The sequence below is a fragment of the Seriola aureovittata genome, chromosome 16 (genome assembly GCF_021018895.1).
Source record: "Seriola aureovittata isolate HTS-2021-v1 ecotype China chromosome 16, ASM2101889v1, whole genome shotgun sequence".
Lineage (NCBI taxonomy): Eukaryota > Metazoa > Chordata > Actinopteri > Carangiformes > Carangidae > Seriola > Seriola aureovittata.
In genome coordinates, this window is record NC_079379.1 from 16,828,081 (window position 1) to 16,845,148 (window position 17,068).

Consider the following 17,068-nt stretch of genomic DNA (forward strand, 5'->3'; position numbering starts at 1 on the left):
TGGTACAGCTTCAGCAGTAGCATTTTAGTATTTTAAAGGTGCAGTTTGCACTGTGTGGTTCTGGTAACTCAGAACTTTTAATGTTCCATGCACTAACATGCTCTTACTGCTAAGAGGTTGTTGAGTCTGGTTTGCATCTATGTGCACATGTGGATCATTTACTTCAGATGCTCATTGCTCTGTTGTACTTTCATTTTCATTCCTGAAATCTGCATGAGCATGTTTTACATATTTTTGATAGTATCACAGAATATTGCATGCGTAGATTTTTTTTTTTTTTCACGCTTATGCAAAGGTTAAGCTGAATGTTCGATATAGCCTACACATCAAATGACCTGAGAAACCCTGAAAAGACTGAATAAATAAATTTTGCATTTATTTATCTTCTTTTCTGTTTAGGGAAGAGTCAAGGTGAGCACATAATGTTGTTCTTATGTGTCATTTAGCACCTACAGTGTGGCATATCAGACATCAAATAAACTAGTTTAGATTATGAGTACATCTTGTCTCATCACTGAAATGTGTTTTAAACTTGCTTGTCCTCTCACTGTAAGGTCAAGTTTGCTTACATACACATTTTATTGATATATTAACATGAACCAGATCATTTGAATGCAATTCAAATCTGGGTTTTCTGATTTTCTTGGAGTGATATTTAGTTTAGTTCAGATGACACCAGCCTTTTGCTTTGCTAGAGGAACAGTTTGGAGTTGACATGTTGTTAAAGCAATAAGCTGAGCTGAGCCATCTGCTCTGTGTTTTGGTCTGACGGGTGATTTCTCTGCCGCAGGGTCCCAGAGGAGAGAAAGGACCTCGAGGTGACAGGGTAAGCTGAACTGAAACTCTGCTGCCTTTGATCAAATATGTGATTAAATTATTCAGTCTAGTATATTTATGAAGCATCTTTGCCACAGTGTTTGTTGACGTCATTTGACCTTTTAACCTAAGTAGGCCACACCCCTTTGTTTACACCACCCATAGCCTTATGGCTGATGATGATAACATTACTATGAACAGATATTATAGGTGATATTCAGCAGAGCATTGGACTGATTCATTTTATTGCCAAAAATTTTTTTTTTTTTTACTCTTATCCACTGTTGCTGAAATTAAGTTTATGGTCATTATTTACAATAACACAATTTGCTACAACAGTGGTTCATCTTTATCTAGTTTATACATCTATAATGCATCTTTTTATTTATGAAATACAAATTGAAAAGTCTTTCAGCTCCTGCAGAATCACAGTGTTTATTTTATAGCAGCATCGTCACCCATCAGCAGTTGTTCCCTCCATAGCAGTCTCAACTCACAACATCATCTGTGTTTTACAGGGTCCTCAGGGCCCAAATGGAAGAGATGGCAAACCCGGACTCCCTGGCCCTTCTGGTCCCCCTGGTCCCCCTGGACTCGGAGGAGTAAGTCCACTGTTTATACTTTTAAAATAACCAGCCTAGACTGACAGTGTTTGACAGCAAACATGGTCCACAAACTTTATATGACAGTGCAGCACTGGCTGTAATATGACGTCAGGTGCAGGATAAGTAGCTAAATGTGTCTGTGTGATGCAGAAATCTGACCTGCATTCTGGCCAGTGCGGGATGCTGTGTCACCACGACAAGTCCTTTAAAACACATTACAGATGTTTTTTGTTAACCTCTGTTGACCTCACTGCCTAATTAGTGATGCTGTAACCCCATAACCTTTGACCTTCTATCCTTTACTGCTATGACCTTAAGGCCATTATAAAACACAACACATGGGTAATACATAACAAGGTTACTAGTGCTACTATTAAAATATTTTAAAAGTTTGAAATGTATATATATGTTTGATGTTTGATACTTGCAGTTTATGGTAAATCCCTTTTTAGTTGAAAAGAAGTGCAAATTTACTATAGAAAATTTAAACTCTGGCATGTTTGAAAAAGTTATTTTTGTTATGGCACAAGTTTGGACCACTGGAACTACATTGACCATTTCATGATTTATTTATTTTTATTAGTCCTGATATGCTATATTATTAGATGAGTATGTATAAATGTATTAATAGGTGGTTTATTTTTGCTTTTCAACAGAACTTTGCTGCTCAGTACGATGGTGTAAAAGCCCCTGATCCCGGCCCTGGACCCATGGTGAGGGCCCCTCTCTTTCTCCCACACACACACACACACACACACACACACACACATAAACACTCACCAAGATGTGTAACACCATTGCACACATTTCCAGACAATCATGTCTATTAATACAGCTGTTATGATATTGTATTGATTATGAGGCCGTTTCATATTTATGATAAAAATGCTTTAGCGTAGATGACTGATCATTGACTCATTTCTTCTCCCCAGGGTATTATGGGTGCTAGAGGCCCTCCCGGACCTCCTGGACCTCCTGTAAGTGCCAACACCTGCTGAAAATTCACCCTATATAATGATTTGACTTCATCTACTTGACCAATTACTCATGCCCATAACCTCAAGATAAAATCTGCTGTTGCACTTGTAATGCCCTCTACATCATGACTAATTGCTGTGCCTCCTCTAATTCAACAGGGATCCCAGGGACACACCGGACATGCTGGTGAGCCCGGAGAGCCTGGACAGACTGTAAGATCATCCTCCATAATATTCACAATTCTGTAGTTTATTATGTAAATAGAACTGGAAGGATCTGGTGTAACTTTCCTTGTCAGACTTACTCAGGTGACACCATCTTGATAGTTGAAATCATTTGTCCTCTATTGGATGTTAACTCTCTGGTTTTCTTTCCAAAGGGCCCCGTTGGTCCTCGTGGCCCCCCTGGACCTCCCGGAAAATCTGGAGAGGACGTACGTACATGTTTTATTTTTCTGCAAGCACTTCTCAAGGGCTCTGAGCCGTTGCTGTAGTTTTTTGTTGCTTAAATGTCAAATTGTAAAGTCAGCTTCGTTGACTCACAGGGTAACAATGGCAGACCTGGCAAGCCCGGAGACAGAGGTGCCCCCGGCCCTCAGGTAAGAGATTTTCATCAAACCATGGACAATGACACACAAACAGATACAAACAGATGGTGTGAATATTGAATGTCACACTAATATTCTCTTTGCTTGAATTGCAGGGTGCTCGTGGATTCCCCGGAACCCCTGGACTTCCAGGAATGAAGGGACACAGAGTGAGTGTTGATCTTTTCCTGTGCTTGACCGGAACTTTACCTGCTCACCTGAGACCCACGTGTTTGAGTTAAAAATCTATTCCAAAGCAGAATGAAATGGAGGAAAAGACGCACCTGTGCTGTGCATTGTGCCCCGTAAAGTGCACTACTGGGAGAGATTATGGCCGCCACCGAAGATTTTTTAGTCGCTGTCTTGCACGAGGACTCCTCATGAAAAATGAGAGAGTGAATGTATTGACAGATAATAGCAAGCGTTACTGCTGGCATCTCTGAGGTCACTTCATGGTGTCTTCCATATAAGCAAGAGCCAGATGTGAATCCCCCTCTGAGACTACCTTTTAGGATAAATAATCTTTGTTGATAGGGAAGTAACTTCTCAAATGAGGCTTTGGATATTCTCCCGCGTGTACCCACAAAGCAACTCCCCTCTTGTCTAAAAAGGATCCATATCTCCTCAGTTTGTCCCTACTATATGATATATAGTTGGCCTGACCTCTATAAACATCTTCAATCATCACTTTCTCTCTGTGTTTCAGGGTTACACTGGTCTGGATGGACGCAAGGGAGAGCCTGGTGCCGCTGGCGCCAAGGTAAGAAGTGGGCCTTCCTCATGACTGCAAAAACAAATGCACCTACTAACTTCTTTATTCCATGTTGATGTCAACCTACTGAAGATATCATAGGTTTACAACTGATTTTAGTCCACAGTTTGCTCTTGATGAGCAAATTTAGCAACCTCTCAAGAGAGAAGAGTTGTCTATTGTAGTTTCTACAAAGATACATGTTTAAGAATATTGCAACAGGAATAATAAAATACACACTCAAGCCAGAATACAGTGTGGCATTACCAACTGTTTTTTTAAGCCTCACTTGCTACAGTCAATGTCTCTATTTGACCTATTAACCCATATAACACTGAGACCCTTCCAGATGCCTCATCACCCTAATCCACCCTCTCCTTCTTCTCCTAAAGGGTGAGCCTGGTGCCCATGGAGCTGCTGGAAGCCCTGGACTGGCTGTAAGTATTTGACCAAATTCAAGATTCACCATTTATGACCAAAACCTTGGTAAAAAAAAAATGCAGTCCATCATAATTAGGTCCCACAAGTAATCACCATTATCAAAATTTAATCATAGAAGCCTTCACATTTCCCACTTGTATTATTGCAGTAAAGACATTTTTCTCATCACTTCTGTTTTTCGTGTATCCTCCCTTTAGGGATCTCGTGGTCTGCCTGGTGAGAGAGGTCGTGCTGGCCCTGCTGGCCCTGCTGGTGCTCGTGGTGCTGATGGCAATGTTGGACCCGCTGGCCCTGCTGTGAGTGATGGCACTATCATCCCCTTTGTGATAGTGAAATGAATCATTTTTGTGAATATCAAACTCAAGAAATACCTACCCATCCAGAATGTACTTCAACAATGGTATCTTATTGTATAAATTATAATATGTAATGTTATACCCAGGGCCTGATGAAGGGCCCTATCAGACAAAAAACATTTTTAATCTTTGACCTTAATGTGAACTTTGACCTGTATGGCATAAATTCTGATCTCATGGCTACTGCTCCTCTCCTCAGGGTCCCCTTGGTGCTGCTGGTCCCCCAGGTTTCCCCGGTGGCCCCGGACCTAAGGTGGGTGTGATCACAAAATGAGACAAATCTCATTAACATACAATGTAACCATCTTTCAGAGACATGTACTCTCTGTTACTTCAAATCTGTCTGATGCACTGTCACTATCCGTCAGTGTTCACCATCTCAATATCTCCTCACACAATGTCCCCAAGGGGATTTCTCATATATAACATATGTAACAGCTCCAGTAACTCTTGACTGTTCATTTTGATAATACAGTAAATAGTCCATACATTGCAAACACTCACATTTAAGATATTACTTAAATCACTTGAAAACACACTTCTATGACATTGTTTCAATTGCCAGAGCTGCTTTTGCCATAACACAATTATACATCAGGTGTTAATGACTATGAATGTGTCTCAACTTTTTACAGGGAGAGATTGGACCTGTTGGAGCTACTGGCCCATCTGGACCTCAGGGATCTAGAGGAGAGCCCGGTCCCAATGGCGCTGTTGGCCCCGTTGGCCCCGCTGTAAGTAAACAAAGATGTCCCCAGCATTTGTGACCTGGTCTGCAGCAATTGTTAACAAACATTTGTCTTTACCTACAGTGATTGCTGTCCAAAGTTATTGTAATTTAGTTACATTATCACATATTCCATATTATAATGTATTTGAGTAAAAAAGGTCCATTTGACCTCTGACTCATTGCCTAGTATTAGAGTTTCATAGTCATGTTTCTTTTTTGTGCACTAATTTATTCTTCTAAAAAGCCAATATTAAAGCCATAAAATATAAGCCATTAAATATTAAAGCTGTATTTTTTGTTGCAGTGCATATTTCAGTCTTCAGATTCTCTAATTTCTTGTTCTTTCACTCTAGGGTAACCCTGGTGCTAATGGCCTGAATGGAGCCAAGGGAGCTGCTGTAAGTATTCAAGTTGTTTCCAGTGCATAGGTCAAAAGGTCATCTAGGGTCACACATGTTATGAGAATTGGGCCTCTACCATGATGCCCAACACAACAAATAAATAATGAGGTTGTTTCAACTACAACGTGTAATTTAATGTCACTTATAGCTGGATGCTTTTTTTTCTTTTTTCTTTTAATATTTATTTTAATAACATCTAGTAAAAGTATATATTTTTTAGATCAAGTAAAAGTGATGTTTGAATTTAAGCTGCTAACTGATGCTCACCTGTCTGTCATGGCTGTCATTTAGGGTACCCCCGGTGTTGCTGGAGCTCCTGGCTTCCCCGGACCAAGAGGAGGACCTGGACCTCAGGGACCTCAGGGTGCTACTGGACCTAGAGGCCTGGCTGTGAGTCCACAAACATTCACAAAAAACATATGTATCCTCTTACAAGCATATAGATGTACACATACACTCTCATATGCAGAAATACTCACACTAATTACACAGGTAATTGTTCTTTTTATTTATTGTATCTGTTTGTGTTTTAGGGAGATCCTGGTGCTCAGGGTGTCAAGGGAGATGGTGGTCCCAAAGGAGAGCCTGTAAGTTCATATCCTGTTCATGTTTGGGAGTTAGAAATTTCACCACACTGACCGTGAAGACGTCCGTGCACACTGTCCATGACTGCTGGCCCTCACCTTCTCTGTTTGCCTTCTTCAGGGTAACTCTGGACCTCAGGGAGCCCCCGGACCTCAGGGTGAGGAGGGCAAGAGAGGACCCACTGGTGAGCTTGGTGCCACTGGCCCTGCTGGCAACCGTGGAGCTAGAGTGAGTACCAGACCACCATTTTTGCTGGATGGTGTTGTACCCATACAGATCCACATCCACAGCCATGTTACCTGGATCACCTGTTAATGCCTGTGTGTCTCCTATAGGGCGCTTCTGGCAGCCGTGGTATGCCTGGCTCTGAGGGAAGAACTGGTCCCATTGTAAGTCCTTTAATGAAAAAATCTTGCAACATAAAAGATTAAATTTACTTACTTCCAAACATAGTCAACATTCAGCCATGTGGTGAGACTTTCTTGTTCTCCTTCTCCTAGGGTATGCCTGGTGCCCGTGGTTCCACTGGTTCAGCTGGACCTCGTGGACCTCCTGGAGATGCTGGTCGTGCTGGTGAGCCTGGCCCAGCTGGTCTCAGGGTGAGTCTTTTTTGCTAAATTCACTTTTCGAAACAGTAACAGGGATCTGATCTCAGTGTGAGCACTCTGAGACTAGTAATTCACAGAGACACATGAAAGGGAGAATAGGCCTGTGGCCAATTCAGATAGCTGAATTAGAACAGCTTGGAGCAGTGGTGTTGTAATGGCTTTAGTAAAAGCCAGTTGTCCGATGTGATTTGCCTTGTGTGGACGATTGAGCCCAAGGTTTTGGTGAAAGCTAGTTTGCTCAAGGGGTCAGCTGTAACAGTACAAATTCATTGCAATCCATACTTAATGACTGATGATTGTTTATCTTCCACAGGGTCTCCCAGGAAGCCCCGGAAACTCTGGACCCCCAGGAAAGGAGGGACCTGCTGTAAGTAAACCTGAATTTTGCACTTACAAACACAACTCCATGGGTCTCATTCTGTAATGTTTATCGCCATATTTGCTCAGAAAATACAATTAGCATCACTTCCTTTGTTACTCCCTGTTTCCTCCTCCAGGGTCCTGCTGGACAAGATGGCCGCACTGGACCCCCTGGCCCTACTGGACCTAGAGGCCAGCCTGGAAACATTGGCTTCCCCGGACCCAAAGGACCTTCTGTAAGTAAAAACAAAACCGAGGGTGGAGAATGAGCACTTGGAATGGTATCACTTCTTTTGTCTTTTATCATAACCTGTGTTTAACCTGCATTCTACCTCCTTCAGGGCGAGCCTGGCAAGCCTGGTGAGAAAGGAGCCACTGGCCCCACTGGACTGAGAGTAAGTGAACAAAAAAACATGTATAATATACATATACCTTCTATAATAATATAGAACATGTTAATATCCATGTAATCCATCCACATATCCATCATGTTCCTATCTTTGTTTTTTAGGGATCCCCTGGAGCTGATGGTAACAACGGAGCTACTGGCGCTATGGGACCTGCTGTAAGTGTCCTTATATATATGAAGCAGCATTCAATTTAAGATGCGATTTTCTTACTGTAAACATCAGTGTGGCATTTTTAACATTGGTCTTCTCTCTTTCTCCCTACAGGGCGGCCCCGGTGAGAAGGGAGAGCAGGGACCTTCTGGAGCTCCTGGCTTCCAGGTTTGGATCCATCATCATTTTCTATATAGATTGTAAAAGGCTTCTATTGTGCCACCCTATACTCAGGAGAAGTTTTTATCAGCACCAGAAAACTGACTTCCTCACTTCCTTCTGTTGATCCCCTTGGTGCTGATGTTGTGGCTTGATATTTTCAGGGTCTGCCCGGACCCGCTGGACCCGCTGGAGAGGCTGGAAAGGCTGGAGACAGAGTAAGTGATACAAAAACACACACCAGGTTCTTCCATGATATGTAGTAAATCAAAAAAACTGTAGATCTAGCTTTACATCTCTAACCAACCATTGATGTCTCCATAGGGTATCCCTGGAGACCAGGGAGTTGCTGGACCTGGTGGTGCCAAGGTGAGTTCACCTGACCGTGCCTTTGTTTTCCAGAGTGCATGCAATGCCACTGAAGGTTCACACACTTACAGAGCCTTGTTTAGATTCCATGTATATAATGTGTAGAATAAAGCAAACACACTATAAACCATCTTATAGTAGCTGAAGACATTATATTGACCTCATCTGTGTGTGTTCCTCCAGGGAGAGCGTGGTAACCCTGGTGCTGCCGGAGCTTCTGGCGCTCAGGGACCCATTGGAGCCCGTGGACCCGTTGGAGCCCCTGGAGCTGATGGTGGCAAGGTAAGATGATGTGCCATGGCTGAACCAGCCAGGGACACTGTAAGAAGCAAAGGTTAAAGATGAAAGTGTTGAATACAGAAATGCAAGTTTACTGCCATCCGGTCAGTGCTGTAGAAATGTTATACATAAAGTACACTTTGGTGCTTATTGAAGTGTCTGTGTTTTATATAAAAATGAACCATAAAAATGAACCGTTTTGTCTGTCTCCAGGGAGAGCCTGGTGTTGCTGGAAATGCTGGTGGCCCTGGACCTCAGGGACCTGGTGGCATGCCTGGTGAGCGTGGAGCCGCTGGTCCTCCTGGACCCAAGGGAGAGAAGGTAAGTTCCAAAAATCAATCACCTGCAAATTTAGCAGGAGTTTATCCCTCAAAATAACTCAAGGTTGCTAATGAGAACATATTTCGTCTCTATCATTCTATGTCTTTCACCCTCTCCCTCTCCCTCTCCCTCTACAGGGAGAGAATGGACACAGAGGCCCTGATGGCAATGCTGGCAGAGATGGTTCCCGTGTAAGTTAAAATCTCTAATCCTAAACTCAGCAAAATGATATAAAAATTGTAGCCATTCATTCCAGTAGTTTGAGTGTAGCAGCCACAGCCCTGTTCTTAGTGCCCTCTCCTCTCTCTTTCTAGGGTCTGCCTGGACCTGCTGGACCTCCTGGACCCACTGGAGCCAATGGTGATAAGGTAAGTAGTATGTAGTAAGTGATGCGTGGACGTTATTTACCACAATACAAATCACTGACAGAAACCACCAAAATGTGTGTGTTTAGGATTTACACTGCAAATACAGACAAATATCGTGGGGCCTTTGTGTGACCTAAAAATGGCTGCCACCGTTGTTATTCAAGATGGCTGACTCCTGTACTAGTGACCTACAAATGAAAGTCATTAACACATGTTGTTGATGTCAAATCACTGGTTTACTTTAATGGCAGACACCTTATCTTTGGACATCCCACTCCTCTGTATCACTAATTGCAATTGCCCCCAGTGTAGCAAGGTGTCTGAAGCTAGAACCTCAATACTGCCACCTGATGGCTGTTTTATAATATTACACCAATGGCTCACCTACCTGGTAATAACATAGATGCAGAAAACAACTTTGACAATAACAATACAAACAATACATTTTAAATTTTCTTTTTTTAATGCAAGTTCTCAGTCAAGGTTACATATTGCAGTGATTTTACAGTGATGTTTCCTGACTTTTTATTGCCTGTCGGCCCAGGTAGCGGGAACATACGATAACACTGATAATAGATTTGGCATTAACATGGCAAAATACATCATTAAAGCCATTTGCCATTTGAATCAGCATTTATATAAGCAACTCAAGTTTGCAAATTAATTTATACTTGTTGATTTGGTTTTCAAATTTACTATTGACCTGCTGCTATTAGCATGTAGCATATAGCATATCTGTTAAAGTTATTTGAGTATTTCATACAATGCTGATGTTAAAAAAAGATTTTGCACATGCATATGAATTTATGGACAGATTGGTTTATTCATTAATCGATAGATGGATGGAACAATGCTGAGCTAATGAAACACTCACTTTCTTCTCCGGCAGGGTGAGAGCGGTGCCTTCGGACCTGCTGGTCCCGCTGGACCTCGTGGAGCCTCTGTAAGTGGCTGCGCTTCACTTCATCATAACAAATATTATCTGCAGTGTCTTATTCACTCTATATAACCTGTTGATATAAATATCAAATGAGGACCTTAACACAACATAGAGCTCTTATGTACAGTCTAAACAGTCTTTCTGACCGACTGCCTTTTGTCCACAGGGAGAGCGTGGAGAGGTTGGACCTGCTGGAGCTCCCGGATTCGCTGGACCCCCTGTAAGCCAGCAGCCCATCACCTTACAATACAATATACCATATGCAAATCCTGTTTAACAAGCACTATCAACATACAAATACATACACACACAATTGCCCAGATATTGACCCAGCCCTGTTCCTCCCCCTCCATACAGGGTGCTGATGGTCAGCCTGGAGCAAGAGGAGAGCGTGGACCTGGTGGAGGAAAGGGAGAACTTGGACCCGCTGGCCCTGCTGGACCCGCTGGACAGTCTGGACCTGCTGTTAGTACCATTCACATTGGACACACACATGATATTTGCATTGCCTTTTGGCAGAAATAGTCTGACTGCGATACTGCGGGTCTGACATACAAGAATCAGCATAGGGAGCAGCAGAAAGTTCATCAGACCTCAGACAGAAATTTAATATTGGATCAGAATGATATAGTGAGAGAAATCTTTTCATATAGTATTAGCTTTGCATTTAGATGCCATTAAACCCCAGTGGGATTTTAGTTTATAAGTTATCATGAGATTTGGGTAATTCTAATATGAAATGTTATTTCTGACTTCTTCTTCTGTGTATCTAGGGTCCCTCTGGACCTTCTGGACCTGGTGGTGCTCGTGGAGACACTGGTCCTCCTGTGAGTATTGAAACATTAAAAACCTCCTGATCACACTCATTACATCTATAAAACATGAAAGCATGTATAAACACAAACATACACACTTAGACACACACATTAGCTCTGCAGGCCTCATTAGCTCTTTCAAGGTAGTGAACATATTTTTTTTGCTATATTTTTTTTATCTGTTCTTCATGGTCAGAAAAGACTCTTTCCATAATTCTGATGTCCACTGACACACACACACATAGACACACACAAACAGATACACCACATGTTCTCAATGACAGCTGTATAACCTTCGATTGTGTGTGTGTTTCTAATGTCAGGGTCTGACTGGTTTCCCTGGTGCTGCTGGCAGAGTTGGTGCTGCTGGTCCCTCTGTGAGTATTGATTTTATATTTACACTTATTAGTAAACACTAAACACTAGCTACTCTGCATGTTAATGAATCAGAGTCCCGGCCAAACCTGTCTTCTTAATTATCATAGATTCTACTCTTGCACCCAACACACACTTACACATTTGATATTAACCCACTCTCTTCCTCTTTAGGGTATTGTTGGACCTCCTGGTTCTGCTGGTCCCGCTGGTAAGGATGGTCCTCGTGGTCTCCGTGGTGACTCTGGTCCTGCTGGTCCTTCTGGAGAGCAGGGTATGGTTGGACCACCTGGTCCATCTGGAGATAAGGGACCCTCTGGAGAGGCTGGCCCACCTGTAAGTTATAGCTAATTCTTTTAAAAACTATGAGACTATAGAACACAAAAACATAACTGATCGTATGTCTTTATTGCATACCTATAGTCCCTTAGTTCATCCTCAATGCATTTATACTTGTCCTGTGTGCTTAGGGTGCACCTGGTACTCCTGGATCTATCGGTCCTCTTGGTATTCAAGGATTCGTTGGTCTGCCTGGTACTAGAGGAGATCGTGGTTCCCCTGGTGGTGCTGGTGCTCTGGTAAGTAGTAGTACAGCCCAAAATGTCCACCTGTACAACGACCATCTCAGAGCCATGTTATATATTTTGATTATATCATTTGAACCTATGAAAGCCTTCATCTTCAACTTGATGGAGTTGTCCCAAATATGTAGTGGCAGCTTAATTGGTTTTATTTTAACCAATAAATACAACAACAAATAGACAATCTGTATGTGTATTTTTAAAAACATAACATACTGTACTATATGCAGTATGAAGCCTTAGATTATATTTGACCCTTTTCTCTGCATCCTATCACAGGGAGAGGCTGGTAGAGTTGGACCTGCTGGTCCCCCTGGAGCCCGTGGTCCCCCTGGCAACATTGGCCTGCCTGGTATGACCGGACCTCAGGGAGAGGCTGGACGTGAGGTAAGGCTTTAACAACTAGTGCAATGACCTGTAATACTGACCAGTGTTCAGGTGTGGAGAGAGTACTAAAATATCCCAAGTAGAGGTCAACTAACTTAAATGTTACTTACTCTTAGAAGGGGTACGATTACTTTGTTGAAATTTACTCCTGCACAAAAACACTTTTGAACAAACTTTTGAAGATCAGTCCATGCACTCAAAACAATCTGAGTCTGATATAAAGATATAACATTATGTAAACTATAACATTCTTTGCCATCCGCAGGGTAACGCTGGTAACGATGGACCTCCTGGTCGTCCTGGTATTCCTGGATTCAAGGTAATGTCTCATACACTTTAAAGCATGTTTGTATACAAAATACACACACACATACACACACACACATATACAGTATAGTATGATCTGACCTGCATGAGACCTTTCCCACCATGCTTAGGGAGACCGTGGTGAGCCCGGACCTTCTGGTTCCATGGGACTGGCTGGTGCCCCCGGACCTGCTGGACCCACTGGAGGTGCTGGCAGACCTGGAAACCGTGGAGAGTCTGTAAGTGCAGACAGCAACCTGTTTAAATTTGCACTGAGAGATCAGCACACGACATCAGCTAATATACAATTGTCTGCTTACCTTACTCATCTTTTTACTCTTGTCTTTCATGTCTTTAGGGCCCCGGAGGTCCCGCTGGACCTGTTGGCGCCGCTGGAGCTAGAGGAGCTGCTGTAAGTACACTATAGGATAGTAATAATAGTGCACAGACTATTTAAAAGTTCACCAATGTTATTATATCTGCCCACATTCATAGCGCATAGCACATGACATGTGAGCATGAAAACTGTATTCTTTTGAAACAACATATTGTTTCTGACTCTGTGCATGTATGTGTGTGTGTGTTATAGGGACCTGCTGGACCCCGTGGTGAGAAGGGAGGTGCTGGAGACAAGGGAGAGAGAGGCATGAAGGGTCTGCGTGGACATCCTGGTCTCCAGGGAATGCCTGGACCTTCTGTGAGTGACTGCACACCATCGTGATGCACATGTAAACATACAGCAACATATGCTTTATTAACGCTGTCACTACATTGTCATTTAATGATGCACTTTCTCTCTCCTCAGGGACCCTCCGGTGACACTGGAGCTGCTGGAGCTAATGGACCTTCTGGACCCAGAGTGAGTGGGATCCTAATTACTCACAATACACCAATAGTTTTCTTGCCGTACATGATGCAGGATTTCACAAAAGAGACACAAATGTTTGAATGCATGGTGTGATGATCTCTTCTTCAGGGAGCTTCTGGACCCCACGGACCCGCTGGTAAGGATGGAAGAGCTGGTGGACATGGTACTATTGGATCTCCTGGTGCTCGTGGACCCCCTGGATACGTTGGACCTGCTGTAAGCACAACTTTATTTGCTTAGACATATCATTTTGCAAACTGGACAATTTAGCTCTACTGTACACTGATGTATCATCTGTAAAGGACCAATCTGCAAATAAATCCACCCTCTTGTCCATTTTAGGGTCCTCCTGGACCTCCCGGTCTGCCCGGACCTCCCGGCCCCGCTGGTGGTGGATATGATGTCTCCGGATATGATGAGTACAGAGCTGATCAGCCCGCTCTGAGAGCCAAGGACTACGAGGTTGATGCCACCATCAAGTCCCTCAACACCCAGATTGAGAACCTGCTCACCCCTGAGGGATCCAGGAAGAACCCTGCCCGCACCTGCCGTGACATCAAGCTCAGCCACCCCGACTGGAGCAGCGGTAAGCTCAACTTCATAGCACTGTGGGGTTAATATACCCCAATATTTAGTAAGGTTTATATTTCTTATTTCATCTTGGAACAAAAACCCTGAAATGCTGTTTTCCCATCAATTTAACTCTCTTCTCTTCCTATTGTGTAGGTTTCTACTGGATTGACCCCAACCAGGGATGCATCAATGATGCCGTCAAGGTCTTCTGTGACTTCACCACCCGCGAGACCTGCATCTATGCCCACCCTGAGAGCATCGCCCGCAAGAACTGGTTCAGAAGCACCGAGGGCAAGAAGCACGTCTGGTTCGGAGAGACCATCAACGGCGGTACCGAGGTGAGATTGGAGTTGGCTTAAGTTTAAATGAACATGGCTTCAGCACCACACAAGACCAGACAACAACAGTTGTAATATTTTTTATATATGAAATAATATAGGAAATACTTACTGTTTTTCTTTCCTTCCTGCAGTTTACCTACAATGATGAGACCCTCAGCCCCCAGAGCATGGCCACCCAACTCGCCTTCATGCGCCTCCTGTCCAACCAGGCTAGCCAGAACATCACCTACCACTGCAAGAACAGCGTTGCCTACATGGATGGTGAGAGCGGCAACCTGAAGAAGGCCGTGGTGCTCCAGGGCTCCAACGATGTGGAGCTGAGGGCCGAGGGCAACAGCCGCTTCACCTTCTCCGTGCTGGAGGACGGCTGCACTGTGAGTAGCTCTTTGCTTCACTGTCATTCTTCCTCATGAGAGTAGAAAGGATTCTGTTGATGAACATAAAAATTAAGGCAATTTTGGTTAGATGAGACGAAGCTGTCTTAAAGATGTGTAATTTGTATCCTTTTGAAATATTACACTATTCTGAAATTCTCTCTTTTCTCTCCTCTTCCCCTGCAGAGACACACTGGCGAGTGGAGCAAGACAGTGATTGAGTACAGAACAAATAAACCATCTCGCCTGCCCATCCTCGACATTGCACCTTTGGACATTGGTGGAGCTGATCAGGAGTTTGGTTTGGACATTGGCCCAGTCTGTTTCAAATAAATAGACTCATGATAAATTAACACCAAAAAGAGAGAAAGAACGAAAAAACAAAATCTCTGCCCTTCTTTCTGTGTTGTTTTTTTTATACTGAATGCTGATTTTTCTCTGCGCATCCACTTGCTTAAGATGGGCAACTATCGGAGAGGACTGAACGGACTGAACGGAGCGTTTGTGCAATGCAAATTAATACAGCAACCCAAAGGGACGCGGGAAAACACCTTGTTGTGGGACATCATGTCATCCTTTTGTAAAAAATAAAAGAAGTGTAATAAAAACGCTGAAAGTATGCATCACTTTGTGGTCTTTGTATATCTTCCAAAGAGGAGGTTTAAAACCACAATTTCCATGAAAAAAGGTTTAAACTACCTCATGCCTGTACCTAAAGAAAATACTATTGACAAAACTTGGGTCCACAACCGAGATGTTATGACTTCTAATGCTTCAAGGTTTGTCCCGTATCGGAAGGTGCTCAGTTACTTGAAGCAGAGATCTATGGTGCTAATATGCAGCTGTGGAGCAAACCACTTTTTACTGTATTACTTTGTATTGACCTTTGAGGAGTCTTACATTCATCCCCTGATGCTCCCCCACTTTAAGCAGGTGGAATGTTCCTAAACCTAATGTCTGGTTTTTGTTTTGTTTTATTTTGTTTTGTTCTTCTTTTTTTTTTTTTGTCTAAAAGTTTTTTTTTTTTTGTTTTGGTTTTTTGTTCAGGCTTTTTTACTCTTCAAATCCCACACCCAGTGTTCATACTGACAGCACATATTTCATCCAATTCTGAATGGTTTTTAGGCGGCCTCTCTCTCTCAAAAAAATGACACCACAAAGTCTATTGTACCTATTTTGTATATGTGAGATGTTTAAATAAATTGTGAAAAGTTCTGAAATAAAGCATGTCCAATGTTCCAAAACACACTACTCAGTGACTTAAGTGCTTTCATGTTTTAATGACACTATTGAAGGTGTGTCACTGTATTTTGGTTCTAGTTTGGTTGATGATTTAGATATCATCACTGACTTAAACATCTTCCTTTTGTGGAAGCACAGCCATATCCTGATTTACCTTCCCCCCTTTATCTTGCTTTTCAACGGTACATCCAATTTTAATGTACAGTTTTACAAATTTCTGTTTACACTGTCCATGCCAATGTGTGATTACTAACGTGCATTGTTTCTTGTAAATATGCATCCTCTCATGTTGCCTTTTCTTGCATAATATAGCTATTGCATCCAAATAAATTTCTGTGATTTGGATCAAGGCTTGAATTGCAGTGATGCATGCACATGGCTCTTAGTTAGATTCAATATGGGGACATGGCATTTCTACAGAAATTACTTGTTTTGTTGAGTTCAGTGTGTTGAGGGAACTGGGACACGCAGAATTTGTGAAAACTAATTTAATAATATCTCCGCATGTAGAGGCAGCTCTGTTCGATGTGAATTGAAGGCATTCACGGATAAAAGGTCACCTGCAGCACTTTCAATAACCACTAGAGGGCAGTGTGGCATGTTTCTATTAGCATCCCTGCTTTATGCACAATACATTTAGCTTCAGGGGATGTTAAATAAACATATTCTCTTTGACCACTGAGCAGCAAAGACTTGGGTGCCTTGGACCCAAGATGTGTGTTTAGGATCTAGGGGTTTGCAGTGTCTTTCATGTATAAAACTAACCAGAGATTGGACCTTTAATGGTTCAGCAGCAATGGTGGAAATTAACAAGGTACATTTACTCAAGTATTGTACTTAAGGACACATTTGAGATACTTTTACTTTACACTTCATGCTACTTAATACATCAACATATCAGAAGGCAATATTGTACTTTTAACTTTTTTTTTTTTACTTTACCACTACATTTGTCTAGTAGCTTTAGTTGCTAATTACAAGTTTTTACATGAT

The 17,068-nt window shown here is 42.5% G+C and overlaps 1 protein-coding gene across 1 annotated transcript; it reads left to right on the plus strand.

Moving 5' to 3' along the window:
• The first annotated feature begins 686 nt into the window (after positions 1 to 686).
• Positions 687 to 15,454, plus strand: col1a2 (collagen, type I, alpha 2). The gene is made up of 48 exons (XM_056399961.1): positions 687 to 826; positions 1,335 to 1,418; positions 2,078 to 2,134; positions 2,354 to 2,398; positions 2,558 to 2,611; positions 2,779 to 2,832; positions 2,944 to 2,997; positions 3,102 to 3,155; positions 3,692 to 3,745; positions 4,129 to 4,173; positions 4,375 to 4,473; positions 4,733 to 4,786; positions 5,169 to 5,267; positions 5,617 to 5,661; positions 5,956 to 6,054; positions 6,198 to 6,251; positions 6,370 to 6,477; positions 6,585 to 6,638; positions 6,750 to 6,848; positions 7,171 to 7,224; positions 7,355 to 7,453; positions 7,559 to 7,612; positions 7,729 to 7,782; positions 7,892 to 7,945; positions 8,101 to 8,154; positions 8,261 to 8,305; positions 8,489 to 8,587; positions 8,798 to 8,905; positions 9,043 to 9,096; positions 9,220 to 9,273; positions 10,163 to 10,216; positions 10,380 to 10,433; positions 10,571 to 10,678; positions 10,987 to 11,040; positions 11,352 to 11,405; positions 11,578 to 11,739; positions 11,874 to 11,981; positions 12,264 to 12,371; positions 12,637 to 12,690; positions 12,809 to 12,916; positions 13,036 to 13,089; positions 13,267 to 13,374; positions 13,483 to 13,536; positions 13,654 to 13,761; positions 13,888 to 14,131; positions 14,272 to 14,456; positions 14,591 to 14,833; positions 15,020 to 15,454. Exons 3-48 carry the CDS (start codon positions 2,132 to 2,134, stop codon positions 15,164 to 15,166), a joined length of 3,810 nt encoding a protein of 1,269 aa, XP_056255936.1. The 5' UTR covers positions 687 to 826; positions 1,335 to 1,418; positions 2,078 to 2,131; the 3' UTR covers positions 15,167 to 15,454.
• Positions 15,455 to 17,068: the final 1,614 nt, after the last annotated feature.